The sequence below is a fragment of the Colletotrichum graminicola genome (genome assembly GCF_000149035.1).
Source record: "Colletotrichum graminicola M1.001 genomic scaffold supercont1.20, whole genome shotgun sequence".
Lineage (NCBI taxonomy): Eukaryota > Fungi > Ascomycota > Sordariomycetes > Glomerellales > Glomerellaceae > Colletotrichum > Colletotrichum graminicola.
Window position 1 is genome coordinate 217,418 of NW_007361024.1, and position 14,179 is coordinate 231,596.

The 14,179-nt window shown below is 56.2% G+C and overlaps 3 protein-coding genes across 3 annotated transcripts; 2 read left to right on the top strand and 1 right to left on the bottom strand.

Annotated features, from left to right (window-relative positions):
* Positions 1-118: 118 nt before the first annotated feature.
* On the top strand, positions 119-7,443 carry GLRG_05735 (cell morphogenesis protein PAG1; the record flags this gene model as incomplete). Its single annotated transcript, XM_008096420.1, has 3 exons — positions 119-400; positions 460-6,911; positions 7,005-7,443. 3 exons carry the CDS (start codon positions 119-121, stop codon positions 7,441-7,443), a joined length of 7,173 nt encoding a protein of 2,390 aa, XP_008094611.1.
* Positions 7,444-7,940: 497 nt separating this feature from the next.
* Positions 7,941-8,725, bottom strand: GLRG_05736 (mitosis protein DIM1; the record flags this gene model as incomplete). The annotated part of the gene is made up of 5 exons (XM_008096421.1): positions 7,941-7,966; positions 8,080-8,179; positions 8,256-8,344; positions 8,445-8,580; positions 8,645-8,725. 5 exons carry the CDS (start codon positions 8,723-8,725, stop codon positions 7,941-7,943), a joined length of 432 nt encoding a protein of 143 aa, XP_008094612.1.
* A 405-nt stretch (positions 8,726-9,130) lies between these two features.
* On the top strand, positions 9,131-12,645 carry GLRG_05737 (ribosome biogenesis protein Urb1; the record flags this gene model as incomplete). The annotated part of the gene is made up of 2 exons (XM_008096422.1): positions 9,131-9,287; positions 9,350-12,645. 2 exons carry the CDS (start codon positions 9,131-9,133, stop codon positions 12,643-12,645), a joined length of 3,453 nt encoding a protein of 1,150 aa, XP_008094613.1.
* Between the last annotated feature and the right edge of the window lie 1,534 nt (positions 12,646-14,179).

Below are 14,179 nucleotides of genomic sequence, written 5' to 3' on the forward strand. Positions count from 1 at the left end.
AATACAACACTCTAGAAATGGAAGTCACGCCAGCTCTTCTTCAAGCCCCCTTAGCCCGCAGATAATCGCTGCTGCTGGCGCGAGCCTCACCACCATCACCGCCACCGACCGCCCCGATATGCATGCCGTTGGCCGCATGGAGCCGGACGCGCCCCCAGGGCCGCGGTCCGGCACCGCCTTGTCAGGCACCACTCTTAACTCGGGTCATCAGGTGCCTGAGAGGACCTCTTCCGCGACAGACTTCACCAATTCATCCCTCTCTCAAACCCAGAGAAAACTAGAGCGAATGCATAGCAAGTCGAGGCGCGAACACACGCACCACCACTCTCATTCTTCCAAACACCACAGGGATGAGCAAAAGACAGTTGGGGAGTACGCCCTGCATGTGCTCTTCACGTCCGTAAGTTTTGCTTGTGCTGCTTTCTCTTGACGCCCAAGTCGCTGACAATCATGGCCCAGTTTATTGCCCAAGCCGAGGAGAAGCTCAATGACTGCATCACAGTGCCGTTTGAACCCGAGCCACAAGTCGAGCAAATATGCGGCCCAGGAGTCGATCCATCTTTCGACCAGATCATCACTGCCTTGGGCCACATCGCACGCCCACGTCCGAAGCCCCTAATAGATTCCATGATGCTGTGGAGGAAAAGCAAGAGCGATGCAGCCAACGAGGCCCGAAGCCAGTTGCAACAGTCGAAAGGCGCCGCGCCCGTCCTCCTCCAGCGAAGAAACACCGAACCCGTTCAACCCTTACCCGGGGCCATGGACAATGGTTTGGCGAGTCCGCAGACGTCACTCGCTGCCAAGCAAGAATTTGTAGCCCACGCGGAACGCCGCTCGACAGTCTCAATCTATATCTTGTGCCGTGTTTTGCTGGAGGTCATCAGCCAGACCAGTCTCCCCTTTTTGACGTTGGAGATGGAAGAAAAGCTTGAGGGCATAATCTTCGGTCAACTGAAGATCGCCGACACCGACCAGCTCATGGTCAGCCCCTTGAAGCTCGCAAACTGGAACCTGTTCTCTCAGCTTCTCGGAGCGATGAGCGAGATCAACTTCAGGGGCGTCACTGATAGATTTCTCGGCGACCTGGAGCGCTCTCTCCAGGAGCTGGTCGCCAAAAGCCCGACCTCCCCAGCAGGCCGGGACGCTGAAGGCAAGATTGAGCTGGTTCTCGGGGGCATGAAGCACCTCAAGGTCAACATGTCACACCCGGAAGCTTGGGAACAGTCGTGCGACTTCATGGTGGCGGTCGGACGCCTCTTCCATCGATCCCACGGCCAGCGTGTCAAGACAGCCTTCTGCCAGGTGCTCGAGACGCTTTTGCTCACCGTCGCTGCCCAGGCGACGAACCAAGACTTGGCTCATCCGAAATGGATCGAGGTCCTTGGATCAATTGGTCCCCGGCTTGCGCAGATGTTCATCAAGCCCCGGCACTGGGGCTTCGCTTTCCCTCTGACGGCCACGCTGCTCTGCGTATCCCCCCCGGATACCTTTGGGTCCCAATGGCTCCAGTTGATTCTTCCGCTGCAGCCGAAGCTCAAAGACCGCTTCACACGACCACTGTGTCTCCAGGTGATTGCGCGGCTCTTGTGGACATACTTATACCGAACGAACGATACACTGCCCAATACCACAAGAAAGCTGGATGAAGTGATGAAGTTGGTTTTGCCGCCAACGAAGCGTAGCCTTATTGCATCCGACTCGGCCGTTGCCGAACCCATCATCCAGATCATTAGAATCATCGGGTACAAGCACCCAGAGTACTGCTTTAAGCATGTCATCTTCCCCCTGATCAATGCCGAGCTGTTCGTCTCCAACAAGGATCTGAGGGTCGAACAGCTCGATCCGGACCGGATGGTGATTGGAATCAGAGCCTTCCTGGCCATCATGTTGGACCTTGAGAGGGGGGACGAAGGCCGGCCCCCTTTTCCGAGTTCGTTTCCGCCGCCGCCTACAATCGAACGTGAACGCATGCCGCCGTCCCCTATGATGGTCTCGCCTCACCATGGTTCGCCCATGGCTTTTACCGGAGCGTCAGGAGAGGGCGAACAACTCTCCCGCCCCGTGCGTACATCCGCTCTGAATGACGTGGTCAAGGAGTACTATCACAAGTTCTGCGAAATCCTTGGAAAGATCACCATCATCTGCGACAACACCTTTGGAGGCCAGGCTGTGCTGGACGAGAAGTTCAGCAGTCCTGGCCCCAAGACCCCAATCGCAGACACTTTCAACTTTGCGCGGCGAGATGACCAGCCTCCCGCCGACCACAAACAGGCGTTTTATGAGCTTTTGCATGTTGCCGTTCAAGCGTTGCCCCGTTGCCTCTCTGCGGATATACCCTTCAACTCGTTGATTAACCTACTTTGCACGGGCACTGCTCACGTGCAATATAACATCGCCTATTCATCGGCACAATCACTTAAAGCTATAGCCCGACAAGCCCATGCGCAGCAAGTCACTATGGGATTTGCTCGCTTCATCTTCAACTTTGACGACCGGTACTCGACAATGTCTGATGGCGGAATGCTTGGCCCGGGTCACATCGAAAGCACGCTTCGTCTGTACGTCGAGTTGCTGCAAATATGGATTGAGGAGATCAGACGAAAGACTCGCGATGCTTCGCTTGACCAACTCGAGACAAGCGACAAGCGCGGCGCAAAGCTCGATCTGTCGGGTATCTGGGCCGAAGTTGACCAGGCGGAGGCTCACGGGCTGTTCTTCTTGTGTTCGCAGTCTAGGAGAGTGCGGTACTTTGCCATCACCGTCCTTCGACTCATCACCGACTTCGACAGAGCGCTCCAAAACCAAGACAGGGAGACTTTAAGAGTTATCGACATCCTAGAGAACGATTCGATGCAGGTGATGAACTTCAAGGACGAGGGTCTTTCCGTCGCGGAGAGAAGCAGACTCCAGAGGGGGATGCAAAACAGCAATAATCGGGGCGCTCTTGTAGAGCTGTGTACTAGTGACGTGTCATACGACACGACGCTGTGGTTCAAGCTCTTCCCTAATCTTATCCGCATCGCGTACGAAAAGTGCCCCTTCACAGTCACCATTGGCCGTGACTTAATATGCAACCGGATTCTGCAGATGTACAAGGCCATCGTGCTCTTGTCGGAACCTTCTAGGGGGCTGTACTACGGATCAGATCCCGGGAGCGCCCGCGTCGCTGGTAGAACACCAACGACACAGCCGGAGATCCTTGTGGAACAGTGGAAGTTCTACCTGATATTCGCCTGTACGACTCTGGCCGACCCAGGGAGCGTCGTCCCCGCCAACCCTCAAGGCACACAGCATAGCCGAAGGACATCCAAGCCAGCCTCTGCGGACAAAATTGTCTCAGCTAGAGTCCTGTTCAAGTACCTGATCCCGCTCCTGTCCGTCTCCTCGGCGTCCGTCAGGGATGCAGTCGTCTCGGCTATGGGGTCGATCAACATACACATATATCGCACTCTACTGGAGGAGCTGGCAGGCCAGGTTTCGCGTTGCAACGACGAGGCCCGCGCTCGCATCCACCAACGCACCAACAGCAGCCCGAGACGCAACCGCAAGATGGATCTCCTCAGAACCGAAATCACACACGTATACAAGCTCACCTGCCACTTCCTCAAGGAGGAGGAAGTTTACAATGACGAGTGGGTTCTGACTAACTTGGTCACATTCACTCGGGACCTGAAGCTCTTCCTGATGGATGGAGAAGTACAAATGGACTGGGAGTTTCAGAAGCTCAGGCGCCACTACTGCGGCCTGACAGAGGAGCTCTTCGAGGGAATCAACCGGACGAAAGACCCTTCCCGGTGGATGACATTTGAATCCCGCAAGTCCGCCTTCTCTTTGATGGAAGACTGGTGCGGGTTTTCGCCCAACCAAACCCAGATCCGCGTCCGGGAGGATACCATGCGGCAGTCTCTTATCGACCAGCAGTCCCTCGGAGAGAGAGGCACAGTTACTGCAGCCATGGAGATCGAGAAGCGAAACCTCCGCACGGCTGCTCTCAGTGCCATGGCTGCCCTTTGTGGTGGGCCGATGAGCATAACCACTGAGAGTGGCGCAACACTCCAGTTTGATATCCGGAGAATGCTCGCTTGGATCGAGGCCATCTTCAACTCGGGCAGCGACCGTATGAACGTAATCGGTCGCCGGGCTCTGAAGAACCTGATTATCCACAACCAAGAGCTGCCGTACCTGCTAGAGCACTGCATCGCTCGTTGCTACCTGTCTGACGTTTCAAAGGTTCAGGAGAGCTACTTTGCTGTCGTGACTCAAGTTTTGCTGGAACATCTCGACTACTCGTGCCAGTTCTGGAAGCTGCTTGGGCTCTGCCTCTTCACGCTCGGTAACGATGAGAGCGAAATACGATCCAAGTCTGCCCGGTTGATGAGGTCGCTTGAAGAGAGGCAGCAGCCAGGCCGAACCTCCAAGATCCAGGACTACGACATTAGTATTTCCGACAAAACGAAGGCGGTGTATAAGCTGGCCCAGTTCGAGATCTCGAAACGACTTGCAAAACAGCATACCGAGCTGGCATTCCACATCTTCTCGGAGTTTACCCTCTACTTTAAAGACCTTCAGCCTGCCTCACAACGCAACGTCGTAGCTGTCATACTGCCCTGGATCCAGTCAATCGAGCTCAAGGTTGACCCCAATGGCGGCCCCACGTCACAGTCCTACGTTCTCTTGGCCAACTTGCTAGAGATCACCATCAAATCGAGCGGCGCACTGCACAACGAGGTTCAGGCGCTGTGGCAAGCCCTCGCCACTGGTCCCTATCCGGGGAATGTTCGATTGATTCTCGACTTCATCATCTCTCTGTGCCTTGAGCGGCGGGAGCAAAACTTTGTCGAGTATGCCAAGCAGATTGTCGTTTTCCTCTCCAGCACTTCTAGTACGCCAGGCATGAAGGTTGTTGAGTTTCTCCTCATGCAGATTACCCCCAAGGCAATGGTTCCGAACGAGAAGAAGGATGCTATGCCGCCGCCACCAGACATTGGCCTCCTGCCTTACTGCGCAGACCTGGGAGAGGCACTCCCCGTGGGTACGAAGCAAGCTGGGTTCTCTCTAGGACAGCTCTCGCTGATCCTGCTGGTCGATCTCATGGTGTCTCCTGTGCATCTAACCCCCGAGAACGTACCGGTGCTCCTTCAGGTGGTAACGGTACTTTGGGATCATTACACTCCTCTCGTCCAAGAGCAAGCTAGGGAGATGCTGGTCCATCTCATCCATGAGCTCGTTATTTCTCGCCTTGATGATCAGACGGAGACCACGGCTAGAGCATCGATTGAGGATCTCATCGACTTGATTCGTCGTCACGATCGCTCAGTCGTCTGGGGCTACGAGGACAGCAACGGCAAGGCCGATGATCACGACAACAAGGTGCCCCCAAGCATGGAGTTTTTGACCGCAGAGGTAGTCAAGACGTTCGAGATGACCTACCCAGGTATCAAGGATCAGTGGGGCAGGCTGTCGCTGACATGGGCAACGTCATGTCCCGTCCGACACCTCGCCTGTCGCTCATTCCAGATCTTCCGATGTATCCTCACCTCCTTGGATCAGTTCATGTTGGGAGATATGCTCGCACGCTTGTCAAACACAATCGCCGACGAAGATACCGAGATCCAGACCTTTGCGATGGAGATCCTTACCACACTCAAGACGCTTATCCTGAAGCTCGATGCGGACAAGCTACTTACGTTCCCCCAGCTCTTCTGGACAACATGTGCCTGCTTGGAGTCTATCAACGAGCGCGAGTTCCTCGAGGCTGTGGAGATGCTCAACGAGTTTCTGACAAAGATCGACTTCCGGTCACTCAACGTCCGCAGGCTTCTGCTCGACGGCCAGCCCTCGAGATGGGACGGCCAGTTTGAGGGCCTTCAGTCTCTGCTGTACAAGGGAATGCGATCTTCCGTGTGTATGGAGGCCACTCTTAGCACACTCGACAAGCTCGTCCAACTGCCTAGCGACGGCCTCATCGGTGACGATAGTCGGCTGTTCTTTGCCGTCTTGGCCAACTTCCCCCGCTTCCTCCACGAGATGGAGCAGGACGAGCCTAGCGAGCAAGCTTTGCAATCCGCCAGCATTCTGGGCGCCGTCTGCGAGGTCCAGGGGTTCCGCAACATTGCCGAACTCCTTGGGGAATACGTCACGTTCAAGTACCAGGGTAACAGCAGGGAGTTCCAAAGCCGTCTCTTCGCCGCGTTGAAGGATCACTTCCTTCCCAAGCTGGATTTCAAGATGATCATCTTTTTGATGGGCCTGCTTACGAACGCCACGGCGTGGGTGAAGCTCAAGACCATGAGAATCCTCAGCATTGTTATACCCGAGATTGACATGCGGAGGCCCGACCTCGCCGGCCACGGTTCCGATCTCATCTCTCCCCTTCTTCGTTTGCTGCAGACCGAGTTCTGCATGGAGGCATTGGAGGTGTTGGACAACATTATGACGATGTCGGGCAGCGCCATGGACAAGCAGCACCTGAGGATGAGCATGACGCGTTCTACGTCCAAGACGATTCGCAAGGAGTACGAGCGGACACAGAGTCTGTTCGGCATCCCGGAAGCCACGGGATGGGCCATTCCGATTCCGGCCAAGAAGACGGATTCCACGCGCGCCAACATCCACGCCGCATTCTACATGTGCCAGACCGCTGAAGGAATCCTCACGGAGGCGACCCCGACTCCCGACGTCGAATTCCACAACGACGACTTCCCGTACAGCTACTTCCAGATGCCTGACAGGACTGAGACGATGATGTCCGATGAGGGCCGCGCAGACGGACACCTCAGCGACCTCGTGACGAAGCTAGACAGCCTTGACGACTTCTTCGACGATCTCGGAACGAGCCCACCCAGCGACGACCGCTCATCGAAGACCATCACTGAGTTCTCGCCGGACAGCTTCGAGTCCGGAGCGCAGTTGTATGATGAGCAAATCCTGCCAATCCTGCATCAGGCTTCGAACAACAGCACATTCCAGAATGGGTTTACTGACAGGCCACCAGCTACGGCCAGGGACCCGAGCTCCAACACGATGAACCCTGGAGCTTTTAGCGCGGCGTCGTCGTCGTCGGCCACCGGCGGAATGGGGGGCGGCTCGCGGCCGGGTCTCCACTACAGGTCCATCACGTCCCCGTCCGCGCCTGCGTCGTACCAGCCTCACATTAGCGAGTTTGCGTCGGACGACGAGTTCCTCGAGGACGTCTTTTCGGACGCTGACGACGAGCGACCGAACACGGGTAACGGCGAGGGCTCCTTTTCCTTGGAGAGTATGATCAAACCGCTCGCGCAGAGCACGAGATCGCGGATGCGTCGCTTGACGGGGGGCAGATCGCGTGACAATGATCGACAACAAGAGCTGTTCCGTGCTGAGCGGGCGGCCGCTGCGCATCAGGTACCCAAGGTGCCGACCAATTTCCTAACCAAGATGCCGTCTCAAGGGGAGATGCTTTAACGAGGGACGCGGCATGCACGGAACAGGCTTAATCGCCTAAAATCTACATAATTTACATGCGATGTAGGGTTACTCGCCCAGCCCGACGGTCGAAGAGAAGGTGGAGGGGCATTATTTCACAGCTTGGGCTGAGAGCAGTAACCACGACCGTCATGTTCAATACGGGGAGAGTGCGAAACATAAGCTACTTACGTATCGTCATATCACGACGGATGATATATAGAGGGAGGATACAAGGGGAAGTGGGGGCGTACCTAGCCTTAATGATGAAAAGAATTCAATCAAGATATCACGATTCTTGGGATCACGATAATTAGCGCCTTTCGAGTTCAAACTTGCTAAGTGTTTTTGATTATGTGAGACCAACCCTATATCTTTCCCGGGGACTCCTGCTATCTTTATGCCTTGTACACACTGCACGGATGACAAGATGAGCGGATGTGCATGTGTTATGCGACCGTGACGGTGCTGTATCCATCGCCGTGTTCAAGGTGTGACTAGTATCGGTGCCTGGTTGAGTAGTCTAGAGAGAGACGAGTGTTAGTGAAGAAGTGAATAATAATCCACGTGTTCAACAAAGATTGCGTGCATATGGGGGAAGAAGAACTCGACAGGGAAGGGAGGCTGGGTCCTTACCCTTCGGACTGACGACCAAACCGCGACCCTTCTTGGCGCCGCGGTAGACCGTCTCGATGATGTCTATAAGCTCTTGTTTGTCTTCGAGAACCCAGTTGAGCTACGCGACAGAGTCAGAAAAGTGGCCACACGAAGCTTTTAGGGGGAGGCGGGGTGCAAAAGGATCCGCGGCGTACCTTGTTATTGTTACCCGTTCCAAAGTCGACCATCATGTGCTTGTTGCGGAAGAAGAACATGATTGTGCAGGGGTCATAGAGTTCGTACACTGACATGGAGAAGGTCTGTCAGCAGCCCGCTCCGGCTCTTATATGGCACTTTGACCATAAAGGGAGTGACGAGTGATCGTTGGGGTGGGGGAGACGTACTCTGGTTGAAGTCGGGGACCAGGTCGATGTCGCAAACGTAGATGACGGCGAAGTTCTTGACGCGCTCGGAGATGCGGTAGAGGACCTCATCCTGCTGCATGCATTGCGGGTCGGCATCGCGCCCAAACCTGATGACCTTTGTGTTTCTACTGTTAGATACTTGCTGTCCGCCTACAGGGTTGAGCCGGATTGCGACTTACAACAAGGCGCTCCTCCTCGGAGAGGATCGCTTGGTCGACGTGCCAGCCACTATTGAGATGCGGGATGACGATGGAACCCATGGTAAATGATTGCTGTGTCGATTCACAGTTCGGTCGAGCTCGATGGGGGTATTTCCCGCAGAGGTCTCGCAGGATCGTGAGGTCTGGCGTGCTGGTGGTGATTCTAGAAATCGGAGGCTTGGGTTTCCAGCGCTCGGTGAAATGTCATTGCGGGTTGTCCCCCTGCTGGCGGCACCTCCAAATGCCCCTCCGATCCCCGCGCTAACCTTAGAACGGACTGTGTCCCGAGCGGTGGAGGCCGGCAGAACTTTTTATTTCTTGACGGGGTCCACTGCCCGGATCTTGGGAGGAATTGGAAGAGCGAGTGAGAGAGGAGAGAGGCAGCAGACGGGAATATTCGTTGCTCGCACACCTCCGTAATACCGTCCAATATTCCCCTCCCCACGAGACTTCACCGCCTAAAAGATGGTCAAACGTCCTTCTCGCGGACTCGAGGGCGCAGATGTCTTGCGCAAGAGGCAGAAGGTCGTGCATGAAGCTCCGACTTTCGAAGAGGTCAACCATTCGCGACACCTCCAGCAGCTCTTGACCTTTGACCAGGACCAAAAACGAGCGCGGCACGGTAAGACGCATTCTCTGACTGGCATTGAACGCCTCGGAACTAATTCTTCCGCTTTCTCCCAGGCATCCAGTCCCTCAAGGTCTTCCTGGACGGCTTCAGCTCTGGCAATGGCGACAACAAGGACCGGTTCACCACTCTTCGGGAGTACCTCGACGCCGCCCGGCCGCGCGACACGAGCGACAACGCCGTCCACCTCGGTGACATAATGGAGACTTGGTCGTACGCTGCGCAGGTCAACAATGAGGCCATGATGTCCGCCGTGCCCGCCGTGCTGGCCCTGTTGCTGCAGGTCGCCTCGCAGACCCTCGAGCTGCTCCCGCATGCCCTGGACATCGCCCGCACGCTGCTGCAGGAGCGCCAGCTGAAGCTCATTGCGCGGTGTCTGTCGGCGCCCAAGGGCAGCGGGTACGTCATTTCGCCGACGCTGCGGCTGGTGCGCGAGCTCGTGATGCTCGACGGCGGGACGCTGGCAAGGCGGGTGTTCCGCGCGCGGGACCACACGTTTGCGAGCTTCGCGCGCAACCTGGAGATTCGGCACCTCGGGGGCGCCGCCGACGGTGAGAAGAACAGCAGCGTTGAGGACCCGTCGAGGCCGTCGGTGCGGACGAACGCCATCAAGCTGTTCCTGAGCTGTCTCAAGTTCCTGCCGGCTGAGGCGAAGAAGGAGATGCTGATGCTCAAGGAGGTGTTTTCGCATCTGACGTTTCTGCTAAAGGACGACCCGCCGTACCTTATTCTCGAGATGCTGGCCGCGTTGAAGAAGCACGTGCTCTTGGACGACAAGCTGCCACGCGAGGTCAAGTTCCGGACCTTCAACACAAAGACCCTGGACCGCTTGGCTGGGCTGTATGCGTACAGACATGACGTTGAGGGAGACGGCAAGCCTTCTGTCAGGGGGTCCGTTCACGAATTTCTGCTTTACACCTGCACGACGCCTGGTGCCGGAGTTCTCTACTCTGGAACCGGCATCTACCCGAAGGAGCTCGAGGATGAGGCGGCACAGGACGTTAAGAGCCTAGACGACTACGGTCTAGAGCGCATCGCGTGGATGGACAAGTACAAGGACGATATCGCCGTCGCCAACTTTGTGCTCTCAGAATTCATTCAAAAACTGCGGCCGTGGTCGAGTCTGAAACACAGCGAGCTCATCGTCGCCATCTTCCAGGCGGCGCCGGAGCTTGTTGCCAGCTACTTCTTGAACAACAAGTCCTTTACCTTCGAGCCGAAGCTGTCCATGACGTGGATTGGGTACGCCGCCTTCCTATTCAACACGGTAAATCTGCCGTTACCACCGCATTACGGTCCAACAACAGGTTACCGCCGAGTTCCCCCACCGACTTCGATCCTCCTCGACAACATTCTGCCGCTCCCGCTCAAGCAGCGAGACCTTGTCCGTTGTCTCTCCAACAAGTCGACCCTCATCTCGTTCTTCGCCATCCGCATCCTCGTCCTTGCCCTCCAAAAGCTCGAGGTCGCCCTGAAGATGCATCGCGAGGCGGCCGAATCGTCGAAGTCGACCTGGGAAATGGCGGCGCGTAAGCTCATCGACGAGTTCTACCAGAAGATCCCCGACATGAAGGAGGTGACCAAGTGCTACAAGGCCATGGCGGAGGAGAATGTCCTGCAGCGCGAGGCCGCCAGCAGGCTGTTGCTGCTGTACTATGAGGTCATACCGCAGGTCGCGCTGCGGGCCAACTTTGACGTCTCACCGTTCCTGGTCAAGTCGCTCACGCGCCTCGATAGCAGGGCCGAGGAGCCGCAGAACCAGGCCCTGGCTCTGATGGAGCTGGAGAACTTGATTGCTATCGCGGGGTACTCCCCGGGCATGAGGTGGTTCGCCAAGACGGAGGGCCTTGCGGCGTCGCCGTTCGTCGCACTGCTCAAGTTCTACGTCGAGAATGCGCAGGGGCGGTCGAAGCTGAAGGAGGTCCTTGAGTCTGTGGCGGTGCAACACCAGCTTGTGTTGCAACAGGTCGGCCTCACCCCCCTGCTCCGCGCGGCTCGGGAGCTGAAAAAGGGCGGCAAGCCGCGGAACCTGGACCTCATTTGGGAATACCTCGACAACTGCGCCGGGAGATGCGCGGCGTCGCCGCTCAAGTACGTCGAATTGATGCAGGAGAGCGTCACCGAGGGCCAGGTAGGCAACTCGACCAGCTTGATCCTGGCCACTGTGGTCGAGCAGCTGCCGTTCGTCGCCGACAAAGCGACGGACAAGAAGGACCTGGAGCATCTGTCCGAGTTCTTAACGGTGCTTTTGAGTTGCGCCCAAACAAACGGAGAGGCCCCAGCTGTGATCGGTGTCTTTGCCAAGAAGATGACGGAGATTCTGGTAGGTCGGGCGCCGGCCGTCGTCCCAAAGGCTGACGTTGCTTTGCTCGGGGGCGAGGCGGGCGAGGGAGCTGCCTCTGAAGTCAACGGCGCCGGGCCCCAACGGCAAAAGCCGGTCATTGTGAACGGAGAGCTCGACGACTCTTCACTGGAAGCGATCCTGGACGTGCCGTTCGGCCCCGACGAAGATAACTCGGCGCTCCTGAAATGGAACTTCAAGAGCGTCGAGGACCTTGTAGACGAAGGCTACGCCGCGGCGCTCATCCGTCTCTTGTGGTCGGAGCACGCCAGCATCCGCCAGGAGGCCCTTACAAACATCCTGAAAATGGCGGCCAAGTTCAAAGAATCAACCTATGAAGAGAAGGATCAGATCTGGCTCCTCCTCTCGGAGCTTGCCGAGTCGTCACGCGTGCTCGTCGCCCGCGGTCCCGTTCCCTCGCCGCTCGTCTCCTTCGCCATCAGCGCCCTCGAGGTGCTCAAGAACCCGCTTCACTGCCTCTACGCCAAGGTCAACAGCTTCCTCACGCGCGGGCCCGTGTGGCAGCACGACAAGGTGCCGCTGGCGCACGACATCCTACACGGCGCCCCGTCCGACGATGACAAGTACTATACCGAGGTGAGCTGGCTGCTCGCGTACCTGCTGGACGGCCTGCGCACGCCGGCGGACCTGGCCGTGTACCACCAGAAGAAGTGGTTCGAGAAGGTGTTTGCGCTCGCGGGCAACCCGTACATGCGGGCGAACCTGCGGACGAGGATCCTGAGGGTGCTCTGGCGAGCGACATGCATCGAGGGCGGGAGCACGACGCTGGCGACGAGGTTCGGCATCGTGAGCTGGCTGGAGGCGCAGGAGGCCAGGTGTGGCGGCGGCGGCGAGCCCTCGGCCGAGGACAAGGTGGAGCGAATCGACGCGGATAGCCGGGAGACGAGACGGCTGTATCGGGCGCTGAGAAGGAGGGTTTGGGAGACGTGTGACCAGGAGAGGGTCGGCGAGTGGAGCCGGAAGGGGATTCCTTCAGCCTTGGGGGCTTGAAGAGCAAGGTGAAGAAGGGGGTTAGGCTACATAATGTACAAAGTTCAAAAAGGGAAAAGGAAAATTTGATTAAAGCACATCGTATGTCGAGGTCATGAAAATACCACGATTGCCTCTCAGCATTGGGGTGCGATGTGAGGTACAGCACAAGTGTCGGCGGAACATGCTCATTGGGGAGAGAGCAGTACCTAGTTGGTTATCTCTGCAAGACAGCGGATGACAGAGGGAAAACTCCTGATCCATCGAGAAAGGGAGAGGATGGTCTTCTAGTTCCTAGAGAATCAACCCACCCTTGTTCGCGTCATCTCCAGGTACCTAGGGTATCGACTCGGCCGCGGGTACTGGTCCTAGTCCGTTGCGAGTGTCTGAGGTCTCGAATGCGGTGTATGCAGCAACTCTGATGCAGCCTTTGGGAGCCGCAGACGGTTTTCATAATGCATATCAGAGGTTATCCGAGAGGTATGCCTACTGAAAAGTAACCCGATGTTATGAGGTGTTGCGATGTTGCATAATAAATGAAACGTGGCAGACTCGGCTGGAAGTCAACAAAGTGGATATGTTAAGGGGTTATCCGTACTGAAAGAAAGAATTAAGAAGTGAAGGGTACAGCAAGCGAGGGGCCTGTTTACTTGAGCAGAAAAGTAAAGAAACAACGACCTGGTTGGAACAGCGTGGTCCAGGTATTGTTTTATTGCTGTTGGGATTTGCTCTTTTGGGGTTCCCTAGCAAGTCGTTTATCAATGTTCCCTCCCACATGCATCTGCAATACAACCAAGAAAGGGAATCATAACTACAAGGGAAGTGGGCAGCCAGCAGGACTGTTGGAAACGGCACAGAGTGTTGTTCCTTCTTGCAACATTTCACTGTGGACGAAACAAGCTGTTTTGTGAGAATTCACCAACTACCAACTACGTAGTAGGTAGGTAGGTAGGTGGTCTGTTAGCCAAGCCAAGGACCTAGTCAAGCCAGCAGCAGCAAGCAAGGGATGGCAAAGTTCAGGCTGCCCTGACCCAAGCGCGTCCGGGATAAATAGAATAGAGACAACAGGTTGGTCTCTGAAAGTGGAGTGACATGACGATGCCGAATAGCTGCAGAGTTGCACTGACTTAGTTAGCCCTAGCTGCCTGCTTACTACGTAGTATGTAAGGTTGGTTAGGTGTCCCTCGGCGAGGGATTGACCGGCAGGATAGCAGAGCGCCCACCACCAGCATAGGTAGTAAGTTGGAAGACGTACTGGATACGAGTGACCGATTTCTCGACCCATTTACTCCGTACACTGCATATGAATGCACAGGTATGATGTCGAAGCCAGGTACCGGAGTCCCCCTCGAGTTATGGGGGACCGCGATGTCGTTCTGTTGACTACCTACAACTGCGTACATCAACCTTGCGATGACTGTTACTCTAAGCATGTGACTCACGATCGCCTCCTTGGAATTTGAAGCTGCCTTCACGTTTATGGAGCTAAATGTGATACGCTGGTACGTTACGTACCAGCCAACTCGAGGTGTGAAACCCCAAAGTGTGCATAGGG